Source organism: Chiloscyllium plagiosum, chromosome 3 (genome assembly GCF_004010195.1).
Source record: "Chiloscyllium plagiosum isolate BGI_BamShark_2017 chromosome 3, ASM401019v2, whole genome shotgun sequence".
Classification (NCBI taxonomy): Eukaryota; Metazoa; Chordata; class Chondrichthyes; order Orectolobiformes; family Hemiscylliidae; genus Chiloscyllium; species Chiloscyllium plagiosum.
In genome coordinates, this window is record NC_057712.1 from 53,100,316 (window position 1) to 53,122,644 (window position 22,329).

The window sequence follows — 22,329 nt, forward strand, 5'->3', positions numbered from 1 at the left end:
CCGCTCCAAATTGATGCAGGCAGGCTATTGATGGAAGATAAGGAAATAGTTGAAGAACTTATTAAATACTTTCTGTCCGTCTTCACGTTGGAAGACATGAGTAATATCCCAACAATTAAGGAGAGTCAAGGGGCAGAGTTGTCTATGGTAGCTATTACAAAAGAAAAAGTGCTACACAAGCTAAAAGGTCTAAAAATTGATAAATCTCCTAGCCTCTGGGCTACCTCCTAGAGTTCTGAGGGAGGTGGCTGAAGAAATAGCTGAGGCACTGGAGTCAGGGAGAGTCCCAGATGATTGGAAAATCACTGTTGTTATCCCCCTTGTTCAAGAAAGGATCAAGACAAAAGATGGAAAATTATAAGCCAATTAGCCTAACCTCGGTTGAAGGTAAAATTCTAGAATCCCTGCCGTTAAGAATGAGATTTCTAAATTCTTGTAAGTGCAGGGTCGGATTAGAACAAGTCAGCATGGATTTAGTAAGGGGAGGTTGTGCCTGACAAACCTGTTAGAATTCTTTGAAGAGGTAATAAGTAGCTTAGACCAGGGAAACTCAGTGGCTACTATCTATCTCAGCTTCCAAAAGGCCTTTGTTAAGGTGCCTCACAGGAGGCTGCTGAGCAAAGTGAGGGCCCATGGTGTTTGAGATGAGCAACTGGCATGGATTGAAGATTGGCTGTCTGGCAGAAGGCAGAGAGTTGGGACTAAAGGTTTTTTTTCGGAATGGCAGCTAGTGACAAGTGGTGTCCCGCAGGGTTCAGTATTGGGGCCGCAGCTGTTCACTCTATATTATTCTGGTGAAGTTCGCTGATGATATGAAGGTAGTTCTGAGGAGGTGGGGAGGCTGCAGAAAGATTTTGACAGTTTAGGAGAGTAGTCCGAGAAATGGCTGATGGAATTCAATGTGAGCAAATGCGAGGTCTTGCACTTTGGAAAAAAGAATACAGGCGTGGACTATTTTCTAACTGGTGAGAAAATTCATAAAGTCAAAGTACAAAGGGATCTGGGGGTGCCAGTCCAGGATTCTGTAAAGGTTGACTTGCGGGTTGAGTCTGTGGTTAAGAAAGTAAATGTAATATTGTCATTTATCTCAAGAAGGTTGGAATATAAAAGCAGCGATGTGCTACTGAGACTTTATGAAGCTCTGGTTAGGACCCATTTTGGGCCCCACATCTCAGGAAGGACATACTGGCACTGGAGCGTGCCCAGCGGCGATTCACACGGATGATGCCTGGAATGATAGGCCTAACATACGATGAACGGCTGAGGATCCTGGGATTGTATTCATTAGAGTTCAGAAGGTTGAGGAGCGATCTAATAGAAACTTACAAGATAATGCAGGGCTTAGAAAGGGTGGACGCTGGGAATTTATTTCCATCAGCCGGGGATACTGGGACCAGTGGGCACAGCCTTAGAATTAGGTCAATTTAGAATGGAATTGAAGAGACATTTCTTCAGCAGAGAGTGGTGGGCCTGTAGAATTCATTGCCACGGAGTGCAGTGGAGGCCGGGACATTAAATGTCTTCAAGGCAGAGATTGATAAATTAATCTTGCAAGGAATTGAGGGATACGGGGAGAATGCAGGTAAGTAGCGTTGAAATGCTCATCAGCCATGCAGCCATCATGGTGGAGTGGACTTGATGGGCCGAATGGCTTTCCTTCCACTCCTATGTCTTATGGTCCTGTAGTTCTTCTAAAAATATGATGTGTTAGCACTTTGTTTCTTAATGCAAACTGCATTAGCTGGGGATAGATGGAATGTTGTGGTTGCTTTTCTGCTTGAAGCTCTTATTGCTTAGCTTTTAAAGAATGGCTTTTTGGTGCAAGTCCCAGTTTTGATCTCACTTGAGCATTTTTATTCTCTTTCTTGCTTTTATCCTTTTGCGCCAAATGAGGTAGGTTCACTTGTGAAGCATAGTTGAGTCTACACCTGAATTTAAGTGAGAGTCCCGGATCGCAAACAAGAACCATTAGGTAGTGAAGAAACAGGAAGAAGGATTAGAAGACAGTGGAGAATCCCTTTGCAAGTTCATGAGTGTGACATGACAAAAAAAAGAGAAGAGACTAGAGGTGAAGAACTTGAAGAGGATAGGAAGTGCTATGAATGTATCATGCAGTTTTTGTAATTAGTGCTCACATGTTAATCAAGATATAAACGTGTGGGCTTTTCTTTGAATAGCACCATATAATATTTTCTGTTGGACAGGGCTTCAGTTTAATATCTATTCTGAAAGAGTGCAGTTGAGCCTCAGAACTATTGCAAAGGTTATGAGTCATATTCTGGAATGGAGCTTGAAGCCGCACCATTGCAAATTGCAAAATCAGAGTTTTACTATTAAACATAGGAGATAATTTATATTGAATTGGGGATAGGGTGTAGAATCAGAAGTCTAAGTCAGCAATGACAGAACAATTGCACAGGGAGCATGCAAGTTTGTTTAAATATTAAATTCAAAATGAGAGAAATTTAGTTTACTGCATACAGGAAGGAAAAATGACACTGCACAAGCTCCATGAATGGCAGCATTCTCGTCTGAGCCAGAATAGTGTGAATTCTAGCCCTACTTTGGATTGAAGTTGAAGATAGATTTTGAAAAAAAGCACTGATTTGTTTAGTACGTTATCATGTACTACTGAAGCTGTTCATAGTTACTGATTTATTCTTGCAGCCAATCGCTATGATGTAGTAAAGTGTGGCAATAAATCTTATAGTAAAATTCTGCAAATAACTAGGATAAATGTCCAATTATTTTGCTTCGATTGATGAACAAGTGTCAATTCCATAGTCTGTAAAGAATGCTGTGCGATTTTTTTTTTTTTTAGCGTTCATCAGAACAGACAGTTTGGTCCTCACTATAACATCCCATCGGAAAACTGAAACATTTGACAATCTTGGCACTGCACTGAAATACTAAACTGGGTTGAAGTCCTAGAGTGTGCTCCACACTAATTTGACCTCAAAGTTCCTAATTAATATTAACTATGCCCAATCAAAACAGAACAGATTTCAGTAAAACCGTTAGAATTATAATCTCTAGTTGAAACAATGGAATACAAGTCATAAATTTAGTGCTTTTTACAAAGCACAAGGGACATATTTCAAGTTTTGGGAACAATTGCAGAGAATTATAAGCCAAAACCTGGTGCTAATTATGGGGAAAGACTGAAATAACTTGAACTTTTCAGCTAAGAAAGCAACAGAGAGACTGTTATTGATACATACTGAAAATAAATGTGCAGGAATTATCAACTTAAAAAATGATTCTTAAGTTAACCTGAAAAATAGGTCAAAAGACTACTGTGTCAAACTAGTTCACATTAATTCTATCTGTAATTTTGAAAATTACAGAGTGCTTTAGACATGAATTGGATTCTGCGGAGCGTAGGTGAAACTGTGGCATTGCCTAAGAAACAAAAACAGAAAATTACTGGAAAGGCTCAGCTGGTCTGGCAGCATCTGTGGAGAGAAATCAAAGCTAATGTTTCAGGTCCAGCACCCTTCTTTAGAACTGTTTGCATTAACTCTGATGTCTCTCCACGTCTGTTTTTGTTGGTGATTTTTCTTTCAGTTTTTTTTTCATTTAAGAAACACTTGTAGATTCTTTTAATCAACCTGTTCAGAAATGTTATGACACAGATTTGGAGCAGGTGGGATTTGAACTCTGGCCCAGAGGCAGGGACATTGCCTTGTAAGTATTTTCAATCAACCTGCTCAGACATGTTATAGCACCTCCAGGGCAGTGAGACTTGAATTCAGACTTCCTGGTTCCAAGGTAAGATGAAAACACTGTCTGTCTGTTTTTCCTACCCTCCCTCCATGTGTAAATAGTAATGCTTACTTTGGCTCATCTCTCTTTCCCAACCAAAGATCTCATAGTTTTTTTGAACAAGTTATTTCATGTTATTTCATGACATTAGTGTCTTGAGTTTAACTTAAAGTACAGCATGTTATGCTACTTAACCAATTTATTTTCTTGGATCACTTAATGTTGTATATTAAGATTTAGTTTCAGGTATCTGAAACTACTTGCAAAAGCTGCACAGATGATTGACTGTTTGAGACACCTCAACTCTGCTTGATATTAGCCCGGATGACCATCACGTAGTTGAGATTAGCAACTTGTGTGAAAGGATTAACACATTCATACTATGTTGTTCAACAGTGTAGCATACTTTTGGTGCTTTTTGGTGTCCTGCAATCATTTTTGTGTCTGGATATCTGTATATTTTGTTAATTGTAGTCTACTTCCTTTAGAAGACATTACAGCATTTAATAATTTTGTCTTTTGTTTGACCTTTTCCCAAAATGATACGTTATTTTTTTAAAAACCTACATTATAGATATTGAACATGTGGCATAATTTGTTGGATGGGAGTAAGTGGAAGAGTTTCACTCTTGAGTGTCATGTATGATAAGTTGTTTCAATGTGAGAAATATTATAATTTAACATCTTCATGTGTGTAGTTATTAAGTTTCATTGTCTTTTCTTTCAGTGCCTTACTTTACCTACATGAAATAGTAGAGCAAATAAAATCACCTTCTTATAAGGTAGATGATGTGGCTGGCAATATAAATGATAGTGAGCCAGACCATTCTCTGGATCAAACGTTGTTTCAACCTCCATCTTCCCCGAAACGAAGAAAAGGAAGGAAGAGGCAGAAGATCAGTGATGTTTTTGATGACCTGTCAGATGACAAAGATTTTGTGATCTCAGATGAAATAACTGATGACGAAGAGGTTGAGGATGAAGAACTTAATGAAGTTGAACCATCCAGTGATGTTTCTGAGTCTGACCTAGATGACTTTCAAGATGGCGAAGGTCAGAAACAAAGAAGGAGTCCGATAAATGTAAGTTATTTTATATATAGTTCACCTCTGTAGTCATCTGAGTGTCAATTATGTAGTCACTTAGAATGCTCTATTCTGAGTATGGAGCAGAATTTCCAGAATTGCTTCAATTGTTTATTTTAATGATTGAAACATCAGCAATTCTAAATTGAAAATTAGTATTTATTTGTTCAGTGGTACAAGCATAGGCGCAATTTAGATTACTTGCCAAACATAAGTGTGGGCAGCAGTTAAAATTGCCCTGCTGATCTATTGCTCACGTCCTGAGAAGACGCTGCTGCTTTCATAAAATCATAAAAAATAGGAACAGGAATAGGCATTTCAGTGCCTCATGGCTGCTTCACCGTTTAATATAATCAGGGCTGATCCCATCTCATCCTCAACTCCTCTGCTGCCTGCTTTCCATAACCCTTTAACCCATTACTAATTAAAAATATGTCTACCACCTCCTAAATTTATTCCGGTATCCACTGAACTCTAGAGTAGTAAATTCCACAGATTCACAACATTTTAATTGTAGTAATTTCTCTTCATCTCTGTTTTAAATCTGCCATCCTTTAGCAAAATAATGATTGCCTTGCAAGGTGAAACATCTGCTTTACATCTACTTTGTAAATCCCCGTTAGCATTTCGTATATTTCAATTAGATCTCTTCTTATATTTCTAAACTCGAAGTGTAGGCTTAAACTGCTCAATCTCTACTCATAAGACAAGCCTTTCATCCGTGGAATTAAACTAGTGAGCCTTCTCTGAACTGTCTCCAGTACAATTACATCCGTCAATTTTAACTTGTCCTTTGAGTTGGTAGCAAGAATCCTAAATTTAGGATTAAGCAGGTTTAAATATGCAGATATGGTCTGATGACACTTCATTGGTTTTCCCGTATTATAATTTTAACTCTGACCTTAGTGTGGATGATGTTGACTTTCTCACCAGCAGAGCTGAAAAATGTGTTGCTGGAAAAGTGCAGCAGGTCAGGCAGCATCCAAGGAGCAGGAGAATCGACGTTAGAAATCTGCATTTATCCCTTGTGGTTGGGGGGTTCCTAGGCGGAAGATGAGGCACTCTTCTTCCAGGCATCGTGTTACAAAGGTCTGGCGATGGAGGAGGCCAAGGACCTGCATGTCCTTGGCGGAGTGGGAGGGGGAGTTAAAGTGTTCAGCCACAGGGCGGTTGGGTTGGTTGGTGCGGATGTCCCAGAGGTGTGCTCTGAAACATTCCGCAAGAAGGCGGCCTGTCTCCCCAATGTAGAGAAGGCCACATCGGGTGCAGCAGATGCAGTAAATGATGTGTGTGGATGTGCAGATGAATTTGTGATGGATATGGAAGGATCCCTTGGGGCCTTGGAGGGAAGTGAAGGGGGAGGCGTGGGCGCAAGTTTTGCATTTCTTGCGGTTGCAGGAGAAGGTGCCGGGAGTGGAGGTTGGGTTGGTGGGGGGTGTGGACCTGACGAGGGAGTTGCGGAGGGAGTGGTCTTTCCGGAACGCTGATAGGGGAGGGGAGGGAAATATATCCTTGGTGGTGGGGTCTATTTGGAGGTGGCGGAAATAAAGAAGAATGATACGATGTATCTGGAGGTTGGAGGGGTGGTAGGTGAAGACCAGTGGGGTTCTGTCCTAGTGGCGATTGGAGGGGTGGGGTTCAAGGACGGAGGAGCGGGAAGTGGAGGAGATACAGTGGAGAGCATCGTCAACCTCTGAGGGGAAATTGCGGTCTTTGAAGAAGGAGACCATCTGGGTTGTTCGGTATTGGAATTGGTCCTCCTGGGAGCAGATGCGGTGGAGGCGAAGGAATTGGGAACATGGGCTGGCGTTTTTACAGGGGGCAGGATGGGAGGAGGTGTAATCGAGGTAGCTGTGGGAGTCGGTCGGTTTATAGTAAATGTCCATGTTGAGTTGGTCGCCCGAGATAGAAATGGAGGTCTAGGAAGGGGAGGGAGGGAGTCTGAGACGGTCCAGATAAATTTGAGGTCGAGGTGAAAGGTGTTAGTAAAGTGGATAAACTGTTCAACCTCCTTGTGGGAACACGAGGTAGCACCGTTATACTCATCGATGTAGCGGAGGAAAGGGTGGGAGTTGGTGCCAGTGTAGCTGCGGAAGATGGACTGTTCCACATATCCGACAAAGAGGCAGGCATAGCTGGGGCCCATGCAGGTGCCCATGGCTACTCCGTTGGTTTGGAGGAAGTATGAGGATTGGAAAGAGAAGTTGTTCAGAGTGAGGACCAGTTCAGTCAGTCGAAGGAGGGTGTCAGTGGAAGGATACTGGTTGGGTCGGCGGGAAAGGAAGAAGCGGAGGGCTTTGAGGCCTTCGTGATGGGGGATGGAGGTGTATAGGGACTGGATGTCCATGGTGAAGATAAGGTGTTGGGGATCGGGGAAGCGAAAATCATGGAGGGCGTGGGTGGTGTCCCAAATGTAGATGGGGAGTTCTTGGACTAAGGGGGACAGGACCGTATCGAGGTATGCAGAGATGAGTTCGGTGGGGTAGGGGCAAGAGCGGTCTGTGACAATGGGTCGGCCGGGGCAGTCAGGTCTGTGGATTTTGGGCAGGAGGTAGAAATGGGCGGTGCGGGGTTGTGGGACTATGAGGTTGGAGGCGGTGGATGGGAGTTCCCCTGAGGTGATGAGATTATGGATGGTCTGGGAGATGATGGTTTGGTGGTGGGAGGTGGGGTCATGGTCAAGGGGACAGTAGGAGGAGGTGTTCGCGAGCTGGCGTTTAGCCATTCGCAATGTAAAGATCGGTGCGCCAAACTACCACCGCGCCTCCTTTGTCTGCCGGTTTGATAGGTTGGGGTTGGAGCGGAGGGAGTGGAGGGCTGCACGTTGCAAGGGTGAGAGGTTGGAGTGGGTAAGAGGGGTGGACAGGTTGAGGCGGTTAATGTCGCGGCGGCAGTTGGCTATGAAGAGATCGAGGGTGGGTAAGAGGCCAGCACGGGGTGTTCAGGTGGATGGAGTGTGTTGGAGGCGGGTGAAGGGGTCGTCAGAGGGTGGGCGAGAATCCTGGTTGAAGGAGTAGGCGCGGAGGCGAAGGCGGTGGAAGAATTGTTCGATGTCTCGCCGCGTGTTGAACTCATTATTCCGGGAGCGTAGGGGGATGAAGGTGAGGCCTCTGCTAAGGACTCTCATCCTCAGAGAGGGGGAGGTCTAGAGGTTTGGTCCCTCTCTGAGGATGAAAGATCAGTCCTTAGCAGAGGCTTCACCTTCATCCCCCTACGCTCCCGGATTAACAAGTTCAACACGCGGCGAGACATCGAACAATTCTTCCGACGCCTTCGCCTCCGCGCCTACTCCTTCAACCAGGATTCTCGCCCACCATCTGACGACCCCTTCACCCGCCTCCAACACACCCCAGACACCTGGACATCCCGTGCTGGCCTCTTACCCGCCCTCGATCTCTTCATAGCCACCTGCTGCTGCGACATTAACCGCCTCAACCTGTCCATCCCTTTTACCCACTCCAACCTCTCACCCTTGCAACGTGCAGCCCTCTGCTCCAACCCCAACCTCACTATCAAACCGGCAGACAAGGGAGGCGCGGTGGTAGTTTGGCGCACCGATCTTTACATTGCTGAGGCTAAACGCCAGCTCGCGGACACCTCCTCCTACTGACCCCTTGATCATGACCCCAACCTCCCACCACCAAACCATCATCTCCCAGACCATCCATAACCTCATCACCTCAGGGGATCTCCGATCCACTGACTCCAACCTCATAGTCCCACAACCCCGCACCGCCCGTTTCTACCTCCTGTCCAAAATCCACAAACCTGACTGCCCCGGCTGACCCATTGTCTCAGCCTGTTCCTGCCCCACCGAACTCATCTCTGCATACTTCGACATGGTCCTGTCCCCCTTAGACCAAGAACTCCCCACCTATGTTTGGGACACCACCCACGCCCTCCACCTCCTCCATGATTTTTGCTTCCCCTGTCCCCAACGTCTTATCTTCACCATGGACATCCAGTCCCTGTATACCTCCATCCCCCATCACGAAGGCCTCAAAGCCCTCCGCTTCTTCCTTTCCCGCTGACCCAACCAGTACTCTTCCACTGACACCCTCCTTCGACTGTCTGAACTGGTCCTCACTCTGAACAACTTCTCTTTCCAATCCTCCCACTTCCTCCAATCCAAAGGAGTAGCCATGGGCACCCGCATGGGGCCCAGCTATGCCTGCCTCTTTGTCGGATATGTGGAACAGTCCATCTTCTGCAGCTACACTGGCACCACCCCACACCTTTTCGTCCGCTACATCGATGAGTATATCGGCGCTACCTCGTGCTCCCACAAGGAGGTTGAACAGTTCATCCACTTTACTAACACCTTCCACCTCGACCTCAAATTTATCTGGACCGTCTCAGACTCCTCCCTCCCCTTCCTAGATCTCTCCATTTCTATCTCGGGCAACCAACTTAACATGGACATTTACTACAAAACGGTACGACTCCCACAGCTACCTCGATTACACCACCTCCCATCCTACACCCTGTAAAAACGCCATCCCATATTCTCAATTCCTTCGCCTCCACCGCATCTGCTCCCAGGAGGACCAATTCCAATACCGAACAACCCAGATGGCCTCCTTCTTCAAAGACTGCAATTTCCCCTCAGACGTGGTTGACGATGCTCTCCACTGCATCTCCTCCACTTCCCGCTCCTCCGCCCTTGAACCCCGCCCCTCCAATCGCCACCAGGACAGAATCCCACTGGTCTTCACCTACCACCCTACCAACCTCCATATACATTGTATCATCCTTCGTCATTTCTGCCACCTCAAACAGACCCCACCACCAAGGATATATTTCCCTCCCCTCCCCTATCAGCGTTCCGGAAAGACCACTCCCTCCGCAACTCCCTTGTCAGGTCCATACACCCCACCAACCCAACCTCCACTCCCGGCACCTTCCCCTGCAACCGCAAGAAATGCAAAACTTGCGCCCAGGCCTTCCCCTTCACTTCCCTCCAAGGCCCCAAGGGATCCTTCCATATCCGTCACAAATTCACCTGCACATCCACACACATCATTTACTGCATTCGCTGCACCCGATGTGGCCTCCTCTACATTGGGGAGACAGGCCGCCTTCTTGCGGAATGTTTCAGAGAACACCTCTGGGACACTCGCACCAATCGCCCTGTGGCTGAACACTTTAACTCCCCCTCCCATTCCGAGAAGAACATGCAGGTCCTTGGCCTCCTCCATCGCCAGACCCTGGCAACACGACGCCTGGAGGAAGAGCGTCTCATCTTCCGCCTAGGAACCCCCCAACCACAAGGGATGAATGCAGATTTCTCCAGCTTCCTCATGTCCCCTCCCCCCCCACCTTATCTCAATCCCAACCCTCTGACTCAGCACCGCCTTGTTGACCTGCAATTTTCTTCCCGACCTCTCCGCCCCCACCCCATCTCCGGCCTATCACCCTCACCTTAACCTCCTTCCACCTATCACATTCCCAACGCCCCTCCCCCCAAGTCCCTCCTCCCTAACTTTTATCTTCGCCTGCTTGGCACACCTTCGTCATTCCTGAAGAAGTGCTTATGCCCGAAACGTCGATTCTCCTGCTCCTTGGATGCTGCCTGACCTGCTGCGCTTTTCCAGCAACACATTTTTCAGCTTTGAACTCCAGCATCTGCAGCCCTCACTTTCTCCTTTCTCACCAGCAGAGACTATTTAGAGTTTTTATTCCTTTGCTTTCTTTTGCTATGAGGAATTGAGTGCTCCTCTGAGCTGCACAAGGAAAATTCAGATTCTGTTTTGTACCATCCGGAAGCAACCCTTAACTGCATGGCAGCTCCCATTTTGTGGAAGGCGCATGATTCATGTTATGTATATCAGAAAAATGACAATACTAGATTTGTAGGAATTAAAGTTCAAAAACAAAGTAGTTGATCCATTGTACCTGCACTAGTACTACCTCTTCAGCTGGGTCTATGTGAAAAAAAACTCTTTTGTATCCTCATTCCCCATGATTTTGCTTCTTTTCTCTTTTGCAAATCTTGAACTTGCATCTTTATGAATATTGTTATTTACTTCCCTTCATAACTCTTCTCAGGAAGCATTCCATGAAACCTTTTTTGCCCAAATAAAACATTTGGAAAAAAATAGTTGGATATTCATAAATTGGTAGCAATTTAGAGAAATAATGGTAGATATTGTAGTATAGATTGAGGTCCCAGGTGCCTGTGTTTATATTAGCTCTTCAATTACTGCAATCTAATTACTGGTCCTTTACTTCCATTCTTCCTTATTAAATACTCAATTTTCTTTTAAGAAAGACTAAGTCGAAATATACTAAAATATTCTATATTCTAATAACTCCATATCACCTGGAAGAGGGGAAAAAATCTAACTGTCATCTTTGCCCACATGTACAAACATATGAAAAGAGGAATGACAATGAACATCCATGCATTAAGTCTGTCCTTCATGTAGATTATGTACATACTGAAGAATGCACTCTTCTGCCTTCTATTTGCAGAATTTCTTGGAAAAGGAAGCAAAAAACAATCAAAGTTCTAATCAATCTGTGGCACTGGGTTTCCTCTGCAGTGAACTCCCTCCTTCACCCTCCCTTAATGGGCTTTCCTCCTTGTTTGTCCTACGAGGTGAAGGTGACTGTGTTCTACATCTCCAGTGTTTGGTAGAGTTCTGCTGGATATGTATATCACTAAAGCCAGTCAATGTGCAGAACACACAGTAGCAAATTAGATTAGATTACTTAGTGTGGAAACAGGCCCTTCGGCCCAACGAGTCCACACCGACCCGCCGAAGCGCAACCCACCCCTACATTTACCCCTTACCTAACACTATGGGCCATTTAGCATGGCCAATTCACCTGACCTGCACATCTTTGGACTGTGGGAGGAAACCGGAGCACCCGGAGGAAACCCACGCAGACACGGGGAGAACGGGCAAACTCCACACAGTCAGTCTCCTGAGGCGGGAATTGAACCCGGGTCTCTGGCGCGTGAGGCAGCAGTGCTAACCACTGTGCCACCGTGCTGCCCACTAGGATGGAATATCACAGATGAATGAGCTTGGACAAGTTGCTTAATAGAAATATCTCTCCTTGCATTTGCTCTCTGCCAAAGTTTGCTTTTGAAAGAGAGCTGAGTCACTTTTCATTTGGTTTTGCCATTTGCAGTGATCCCAGGACTCAAAGTCAATATCAGAACTCCAAATTGAAGCCTTTGAATTTACCTGTCTGGATTTCTGATTCATGTCACACATCAGTACACACATTTTTGAGTTCAATACTGTTAGGCTTCTCGTCAGATTTTAATGCCTTTTAACTTAATTTATCACTATTTTTCAGAGTGATAATAAATAACTAAGGCTATGAATAATGTTTTCATTGTGGTGGTGTGAGAGAATCAGAGGAAAGATGAAAGAAAGATTTTTGAGTGTGGCTTCCTTGGCAGTTTGAAGAGATACACTAATATCACTATTTCCATTATGCTATAATTTAAAGGTGAATCATGACAGTTTGAAAGAAAAACAGAAATTGCTGGATAAATCCAGCAGGTCTGACAACATCTGTGGAGAGAAAGCAGAGTCAATGTTTCAGATCCAGTGATCTTCATTGTGACAGTTTATTTATCATTAGTGGCATTGTTGTATTGGACCCCATTCTAATGGCCAGTTTGTATTCTACTTTGAGACAACAACCAATTAGAAACCTCTTTATATTTGTTAATCGCGAAGAACATTAGTTTGCCATGCAGATTTTCTTAATGGAAGGATTACTTGTTCATCCGTTAGTTAAGTAGGATTGGATGCCTTCGAATACTTGGTTAGAGCACCCAAAACACTTGAGAGCTTGGCTGATGTGATATAGTGTGGGGAAATAGAAAGAATGGAAGAGCTAAATAGTATTTAAATGGGGAAAGACTGTAGAAGGCTGTAGGTTAGTGTGATCTGGATGTCCTAAATTTATATGCATTTAGAGAGGCAAGGAATGATATGGGGTAGTCAGCATGGTTTTGTTGGAGGGAAATCATGTCTCACAAACTTAGTTGAGTTTTTTGAGGAAATAACCAAGAAGATTGGCAGATTAGTGGACACTGTATACTTGAACTTTAGTAAAGCCTTTGACAAGTTTCCACATGGTAAATTAATTAGTAAAGTTAGACCACATGGGATTCAGGGTGAGCTTGCCAATAGGCTGCAAATTGGCTGAACGACTGGAGACACAGAGTAATAATGGTGGGTTGTTTTTTTGGATTGGAGGACTGTGACCAGTGGAGTTCCACACAGATTTGTGCTGGAAATTTCTGTAAATTGAGTTTGTACTCAGAGTTTAGCTTCTTGAAACATAAGATTCTTTGGAAGCTTGACAGGGTATTTGCAAAAAGTTATTTCTCTTTGTGGGCCGATCAAGGATGGAAGGGCATAATCTCATACCAAGGAATTGTCCATTTAAGACAGAGATGAAGGTGAATCTTTATTTATGCTAAGTATTTGGAATTCATTATTATAGAGGGATGTTGAGACAGGGTCATTAAATATATTCGAGGTTTGGCTAGACAGATTTCTAATCAGTAAGGAAATTGATGGCTATCGGGGTAAGACAGGAAAATGGTTTTGAGGATTAACACATCACCTACAAACTAATTAAATGAGTGGGAAGGTTGACTGAATGACCAACTTCCGCTCTACTTAAGTAATCGTCTGGTTTGGTTTTTGCTATTACCCTTTGATTTTTATCAGGGCCTGATGAGCTACTTCATTTTTTGTTTTTAAGAACTTCAAATTCAAAGTAACCTTCAGAATTTAAGGAGAAGATATTGAACTTCCAGAATGACTTTAACACCTAGTGTCAGCCTTAAGCATTCCCAACCCAAACTGTGTGCAGTTTTGGTCATCACGCTACCAGAAGAATGTGGAAGTTTTGGAGAGAGTGCAGAGAAGTTTCATCAGGATATTGCTTGGTCTTGATGGCATTAGCTATGAGGAAAGGTTAAAAAGACTGGGATTGTTTTCACTGGAATGATGGTGGCTGAGAGGAGACCTGATAGAGGTCTAAAAAATTGAGAGGCATGGATGGGGTGGATAGACAGAGACTATTACAAGGGGACACAGGTTCAAGGTGAGGTCGGGGGAAGGTTTAAGGGGCATGTGTGAGGCAGGTACTTCATGCAGAGAGTGGTAGGTGCCTGGAACTCACTGCCAAAAGACATAGCGGAAGCAGGCATATTGGCAACATTTAAGAGGCTTCTGGATGGTTACACGAATAAAGAGAGAATAGAGCGATACAGACCAAATAAGGGCAGAAGGATTTAATTAGGGCATGATGATCAGCACAGGCCTGGAGGACAGAAGGGCATGTTCCTGTATTGTACTTTTTTTGTTCCTTGTTCCATGTTCTATATAATATGGACTAACTTTGTCTATCCACACACAATAATTATATGATCCACAGAATCCCTACAGTGTGGAAACAGGCACTTTGGCCCAACAAGTCCACACCAACTCTCTGAAGAGTAACCCATCCAGACCCATTCCCCTACCCTATTATCCACACCTGACTAGTGCACATCCCAGAACACTATGGGCAATTTAGCATGGCCATTTCACCTAACCTGCACATCTTTGGATTGCGGGAGGTAACCGGAGCACCCGGGGGAAACCCATGCAGACATAGGAAGAATGTGCAAACTCCACACAGACAGTCGCCTGAGGCTAGATTTAAACCCTGCTCCCTAACACTGTGAGGTAGCAGTGCTAACTACTGAGCCACCATTCCAGCCCAAATGATTATATGTTGTTTTGCTCACACATGCTGTTAAAAGAATTATGCCTGTTGTCAATTCAAGTTTCTTTAGAAATGTCTAAGATCACCTCTTGGGTAGAGTGTAGTTATATGAGAGACAGCGAACCCATATTGTACAAAATTTAGGTTCAAGAAACATTTGATAATTAGAACAGTTTGTTTTGTCCCCTAACCTGGTTAGCAATGCTAGATCACATGGACTTACAGGGAGAACTAGTCATTTGAATACAGAATTGGCTAGAAGGTAGAAGATGGTGGTGGTGGTGGTGGTGGTGGAGAGTTCCTTTTCTGACTGGGTCCTATGACCACCGGTATGCCACAACAATCAGTGCTGAATCCAGTGCCTTTTGTCATTTACATAAATGATTTGGATGTAACATGGGAGGTATGGTTAGAATGTTTACAGATGACACCAAAATTGGAAGTGTAATGGACAGCAAAGAAGGTTACCTCAGAGTACAATGGGATCTTGATCTGCTGGTCAGTGGGACAAGGAGGGGCAAATGGAATTTACTTGAGATAAATGTGAGGTGTTGCATTTTGGAAAGGCAAATCGGGGTAGGACTTATACACTTAAATGGTAGGGTCCTGGGAAGTGTTGCTGAACAAAGCGACCTTGGAGTGTAGGTTCATAGCTCCTTGAAAGTAGCGTTGCAGGTAGATAGGATAGTGAAGAAGGCATTTGGTATGCTTTCCTCTATTCGTCAGAGCAATGAGTATAGGAGCTAGGAGGTCCTGTTGTAGGCTGTACAGGACATTGGTTAGGCGATTTTTGGAATACTGTGCACAATTCTGGTCTCCCTGCTATGAGAAGAATGTTGTGAAACTTGAAAGAGTTCAGAAAAGTTTTCTTCAATTCATTTGTGGGAAAATAGACCCTGATGGGACTTTTGTACAGGCATTCAAGCAGTGGTCAGGATGTGGGGCAGAAAATAAATTGGGAGATGGAAGCGGCATTGAAGGAAGGCATTATTTCAAAAATCATGGGGATGTCAATATGCGCATGGACTGGGAAAATCAGGTTAGTAGCAGATGCTAAGAAAAGTTATTTGTTGAATGTCTGCAAGGTTTCTTTTTGGAGCAGCATATGGTATACTCCACTAGGTAATGGGTAATTCTGGAATTAGAAATGTCATGAGACAGACTTAATTGGGAAACTTAAGGTGAGAAACCTCTTGGGGGCAGTGACCATAAATATGATGGTATTCCCTCTGCAGTTTGAGAGCAAGAAGCTGGAATCAGACCTGACGGTATTACAGTTGAGTAAAGTTAACTACAAAGACATGAGAGAGGAACCGGCAGGAGTTGATTGGAAGGGGACCATAGCAAGGAAGACAGTGGAGCAGCAATGGCAGGTGTTTCTGAGATAATTCAGGAGGCACAGCAGAAATTCATCTGAAGGAAGAAAAATACTAAGGGGAGGATGAAGCAATCATGGCTGACATGGGAACTCAGGGAGAGCAGAAAAGTAAAAGAAAAAGTATAAAATGTGGTGACAATTAGTGGGAAACTAGAGGACTGGGAAGATGTTAAAAACCAGCAGCAGGTAACTACAAAGAAATCAGGAACGGGGAAGGAAAGATATAAGGATAAGATAGCTAGTAATATAAAATAAATTGCAAGAGTTTTTTTAGATACGTACAAAAGGTGAGAGAGAGGCAGAGTGGACATTGGATAGCTGGAGAAGTAGCAATGGGGAACAAAGAATTGGTGGAGGAACTGAAAAGGTCACTGCATCAATCTTCATTTTGGAAGACACCACTGGCATATCGGAACTTCAAGAGAAGTCAGGGCAAAGGTGAGTGTAGTGGCCATCACTTAGGAGAAAGTATTAAGGAAGCTGAAAGCTCTGAAGGTAAATAAATCACCTAGATGTTTATTTTATTCATTTGAGGGACTTTGGCATCACTGCCTGGCCAGCGTTGATAACCCATCCCTATTTGCCCTGAGAAGGTAGTGGTGAGCTGCCTTCTTGATTTGTTGCAGTTCACTTGCTGTGGGTTGACCTACAATGCCGGTAGAGAGGGAATTCCAGGATTTTGACCAAACAACTGTGAAGGAACGGCAATATAGTTCCAAGTCAGGGTGGTGAATGGCTTGGAGGGGAACTTGCAGGTGATGGTGTTCCCAAGTATCTGCTGCCCTTGGCCTTCTAGGTGGAAGTGGCCATAGGTTTGGAAGGTACTGTCTAAGGATCTTTGGTGAATTTCTGCAGTGCATCTTGTAGATATCATACATTACTGCTACTGAGCGTCAGTGGTAGAGGGATTAAATGTTTGTAGATGTGCCAATCAAGCAAGTTGCTTTGTCGTGGATGGTGTCAAGCTTCTTGAGTGTTGTTGGAGCAGCATCCATCCAGGCAAGTGGGGAATATTCCATTGCACTCCTGACTTGTGCCTTGTAGATGGTGGATAGACTTTGGGGTGTCAGGAGGTGAGTCACTTGCTGCAGTAACCCTAGTCTCTGACTTGCTCTTGTAGTCACTATGTTTTTGTGATGAGTCCAGTAGAGTGTCTGGTCAATGGTAACCCCCAAAAATGTTGACAGTGGGGGATTCGGTGATGGTAATACTGAATGTCAAGGGGCGGTGGTTAGAGTATCTCTTTATTGGTGATGGTCATTGTCTGTCATTTGTGTGCCACTTGTCGCCCCAAGCCTGGATATTGTCCAGATCCTGTTTCATTTGAGCACAGACTGCTTCAGTATCTGACGAGTCGCGAATGGTGCTGAACACTGTACAGTCATCGGTGAATATCCTCACTTCTAATGACAGAAGGAAGGTCATTGATGAAGCAGCTGAAGATTGTTGGGCTTAGGGCACTACCCTGAGGGACTCCTGCAGAGTTGTCCTGGAGCCGAGATGACTGCCCTCCCCAACCATAACCAATTTACAATGGAGTTGCCAGGATTGGAGGTTTTGAGGTATAGAAAAGGCTGAGTAGGCTGAGACTATTTTCCCTGTAGTGTCGGAAGCTGAGCGATGACCTTATATAAGTTTATAAAATCAGGAAGGGCATAGATGGCCTAAATAGACAAGGTCTTTTCCCTGGGGTGGGTGAGTCCAGAACTAAAGGGCATAAGTTTAAGGTGAGAGGGGAAAGATTTAAAAGGGACCTAAGGGGTAACTTTTTCACGCAGAGGGTAGTGCGTGTATAGATTGAATTGCCAGAGAAAGTAGTGGAGGCTGGTATGATTACAACATTTAAAAGGATAGGTGTATGAATAGGAAGGGTTCAAGAGGGGTGTGGGCCAAATGCTGGCAAATGGGATCAGACCTATTTAGGATATCTGGTAGACATGGACGAGTTGGACCAAAAGTTCTGTTTCTGTGCTGTACAACTCTATGACTCTACGAATATTGGATTATTTGGGATAACTCATCTATAAAGAAATAAGTTTGAAGTATCTTGCTTTCAGAAAAGATCTTGCAATACAAAACGTCGGCTATTTGGAAATTTCGCTAATGGCCTCCCAAATACTATAATGGTACCAGTGTGGGAAGCTACAACAATTACAAGAAAACAGTAAGTTTGATTTTCTTATTCAAATTACAAAACAAAGCATTCTAATGCACTTGTAAGTGCTTTGCTGTTTTATATTGTCAATTTTACTATGTTGCAGATTAATGAAAGGTTTGAAATATTTTTCATAAAGCAAACCAAATGAACATTTTAAGGCATTCTCAAGATCTGAATGCACATTGATACATTTCTTATTTGCAGTTCTTTCAGCATATTTTTGCCTTTTAATGCTATCCTCCATGTATTTGTCTTGTAAAGATATCTGTGCTTTCTCCCAGTATCATTTTTGCACCTTGATTCACAAGAAGATATTTCTTGAACAAAATGTTAGTTAAAAGCCTTTGATGAATTTGGTGATCCAGTAAATGGTAATTGGTTTTTCAAAGGGTGTCATTAAACCCACTTGGATTGTCACTTACTCAAGCAGTCTAATGTCTGGACAGCAGAGAAGAGGAAATGAAGGTACAGTGGCAGGAGAGAATAAGGTTGTCAATTTTATAAATTAACTTGTAAATAATGGGGTTGGGAGCTATGAAGTTGGTGAGCGTAGAATTAACAGACATGTGAACAGACATGTGAACCTTTTCCCGCGTATGGAGTCGGGTATTACAAGGGGGCATAGCTTTAAATTAAGAGGGGGTAGATATAGGACTGAAGTTAGGGGTAGGTTCTTCACTCAGCGAGTCGTAAGTTCATGGAATGCCCTGCCAGCAGCAGTGGTGGACTCTCCCTCTTTATGGGCATTTAAGCGGGCATTGGATAGGTATATGGAGGATAGTGGGTTAGTATAGGTTAGGTGGGCTTGGATCGGTGCAACATCGAGGGCCAAAGGGCCTGTACTGCGCTGTATTCTTCTATGTTCTATGTTCTATGTTAGATAAGAACATGTACAACAGTTGGAGTTCATTTAATGCGGCTTGCTAAAATCATTGGAGTCAATTCCACAGATCATTTAAAGCATTGTGCTGTTTGACAGTGCAGTTACAGGTTTGAGAGAGCTTATGGAGTGAGTTGAAGGTAAGTGTGAGGGTTTTAAACATTTGATATTGATTAAGAGTAACTCTTAACTCAATAAGACCAGGAATTCAGGAATGATGTGAAGGGACAAGGACACAGGCAGGAAGTGGAAGTATGTAGTCTTGATGATATTAAGAAATTAAGTTACTGGTTAGAATTGAGCGTAACTTAAATTTGGTTGTAAACTGTGGTCTGAATGAATAGTTGGGGAGGAAGAAAAATTTGGGGGCAAGGTAGAATTGAGCCAATGGTAAGTTAGTATACATTCCTCAGCCCTAACATGATGTAAAACAAGTCATGCCATAGCAAAAAACAAAGAACTGCAGATGGTAGAAATCAGAAGTACAAACAGAAATTGCTGGAAATATTGAGCAGGTCTGGCAACACCTGTGAAGAGAAAGCAAAGTTAACACTCTCATCCAGCAACCCTTCTTCAAACTGATTGTAGCTAGGAAAAGATTGGTATATATGCTGAAGATGGGGTGGTCGGAGGGTAAAGGGGTAAATGATTGGTGGAGATGGAGCACAGTGAGGAACGGAATGGACAGTTCAGAGATTGACCAATTTAAGGTGAGAACAGGATAGAAATTAGAAGTGAAATTTTCCAATTCTGGATGACAGGGGGAAGCAGCACCAATGATGTCATCTCTCACTCTTCCCTTCCCTTCCTGAATGGCTCTGTTTACATTTCCGGGGACAAGCTAGGCCTCAATATCCTCTATCAACCCACTAACTCCCACAGTTACCTTGACTGTACGCCCTGCTTCCTGTAAATACCATATTCCATTCTCTGTTTCTCCATTTCAGTCATTTCTGTTTGGATGATACCAGCTTCTTCACAGTGGCTCCAAAATGTCCATCGTCTTCCCCAACTAAGGATTCCCATCACTGTGGTGGACAGGGCCCTTAGCTGTGTCCAACCCAACTCCCACACCACGGCTCACCCACAACAGCAATAGAGTCCCTCCTGATCTTCACTTAGCACCCCATCAGCTTTTACATTCAAAGGATCATTACACCCCACTTCCGCTACCTCCAGCAGGATGCTACCACCAAACATATATTCCCCTCCCCTCCCTTGTCGGCTTTCTGCAGGAATCATTCCCTCCGGGATACCTGGGTCCATTCCTCTTCTACTCCTAACACCTTCCTACACCCCCATGGAACTTTCCCTTGCAATTGCAAAGGCTCACTATCCGAGGCCCCAGACATACATTCCAGGTGATGCAGTGGTTTACCTGTACTTCACTCAATTTAGTCTGCTACTCACTACTCAGAATGAGTCTGCTGTACACTAGGGAGACTAAAAGAGATTGTGTGATCATATTGCAGAACATCTGCATTCTGTCGGCAAAAATGAGCCCGAGCTTCCTCTTGCCTGCCACTTCAACATATTGGCCAACATCTCTGTCTCAAATTTGCTGCAGTCTGGCAGAATGGCATCTCATTTTCCGCTTGGGAGCCCTGCATCCTTCATTGGTATTGAGTTCAGTAATTTTAATGACCGAACACCTCCTCCCATGTACTTATGCCACACACACCCGGCCTTGTTGTCACACGGGCTGCTACTCCAACCAACCCATTGTCTGCTACTAATGGTTCCCATTGTCAGCTTTTGATTCTCCCAGGCTGACCTTAACCCATTCTTTTGTTTGTCCAACTGTTGTTCTGTCTCTCTGAGCTCCATCTCCACCTATCATTTACTCCTCTACTCTTTTCCATCCCATCCTCAGTGTATATACCAACCTTTTCCTAGCTATAATCTGTTCTGAAGAAGGGCCACTGAACCTAAAACATTAATTCTGCTTACTCGCAACAAATGCTGCAAGACCTATTAAGTTTTTCCAGCAATTTCTGTTTGTGTTAGTGTAACAATGCTGATCACGTAATAGAGAGACAGATAGTACAAAATGGAGCTGCTTAAGTATGCATATGGAAGCTGATTCCAAGTGTTACAAAATCTGAAAATAGAGGGTGTTTTCTGACTATTGAAATAAATGCAGGCTCAGCTGCCCGAATAGAAATGGCTTGGGAGATGGGGTGTTCCAAAATAGATATATGTAACAATTGGCTCTTAAAGGGATACCTGAGTTTTGGTTGCTGTTTTGACAATAATTCAGATTTTACCAATTGCTTTAAATTATGCCCAAGATACTAAACCCAGTTAAGTTTGAACTTATTGCTTTGACAACATTGGACTAATGAGAAGAAATGATGTTGGGGGTATTAAAATGCAAACACTTTGAAAATTAGAGCAACTGCTACTGAACAGCAGTACAACTGCCGTAGAGCCAGAGAGCCAACTGCCCATCTAAAATCTTGTAAAACATACTCGCAGTAAAAAAAAAAAGAAAGACAACCCAGGGAAATCGCATGAAGGATTGAAGACAGCAGAGAAAACAGAGACCGTGTGGACTTGAGATTAAGTTAATGCAATGTTCCATAATTGTGTTTTTGGAAAAGCATGTTAATAGAATTGTGTTCCGTTCGGGAAAAGAGCATTCAGTTTGTTAATAGCTTTGTTCAGTGTTCTGTTAGGAAAATAAATTGCTATTTTTTCTTTAAATAGTGGAAGTTAGGAATTCTCTGTCACTCAGATTTTTAACAGATTACGAGGCGAGGTGAGCTTTTCTGCGTGTTTGCATTTAATTAACAGAGGGGTTCCACTTCTGTGTCGTAACAGTATGGGGGCTCGTGTCCAGAATTTGGACAGATTTGGGGTATGAAAGATCCCAGCAGATTTAGACACTTGGCAATTAATGTCCTAGATCTTTAAATAAAACTTAACGTTAGAAAGTTTGTTTTCTTTCGGTTACTTGTGGTTGGTTAAATTAAAGGTGAGGGGAAAAAACTCTAGCAATGTTAAGAGGTTTTGGGGTTTGAAGATCCTTCCCAAATTTGCTAAGAAGGTTTAGAAAGACTGAGGAAGGATATACTTTTAGAATTAGCAAACAGGTTAGAATTGGATTTAACCAGGGACAAAAGGAAATTTGAAATTGTAATGGAGTTGGTCAAGCACTTAGGTATATCAGAGAAACAGATAAGTGCAGTGTAGTTAGAAAAAACTTAAATTGCAAATAAGGTGACTGGAGTTAGAAGGTAAAGAGAAGATAAAGAAAGGGAGAGAGGGTTCTTAGCAAAAAGAGAGAAAGAGGGATAGAAGAAAAAGAAAG

The 22,329-nt window shown here is 43.5% G+C and overlaps 1 protein-coding gene across 1 annotated transcript in view; it reads left to right on the forward strand.

Annotated features, from left to right (window-relative positions):
- The window catches only part of gtf3c2 (general transcription factor IIIC, polypeptide 2, beta), a 140,051-nt gene that overhangs the window by 10,610 nt on the left and 107,112 nt on the right, over window positions 1–22,329 (forward strand). Inside the window, exons 3-4 of the mRNA XM_043682113.1 lie at window positions 4,493–4,847; window positions 18,036–18,142. Of these exons, the coding sequence (XP_043538048.1) occupies window positions 4,493–4,847; window positions 18,036–18,142 (462 nt within the window). The remainder of the gene's footprint in view (window positions 1–4,492; window positions 4,848–18,035; window positions 18,143–22,329) is intronic.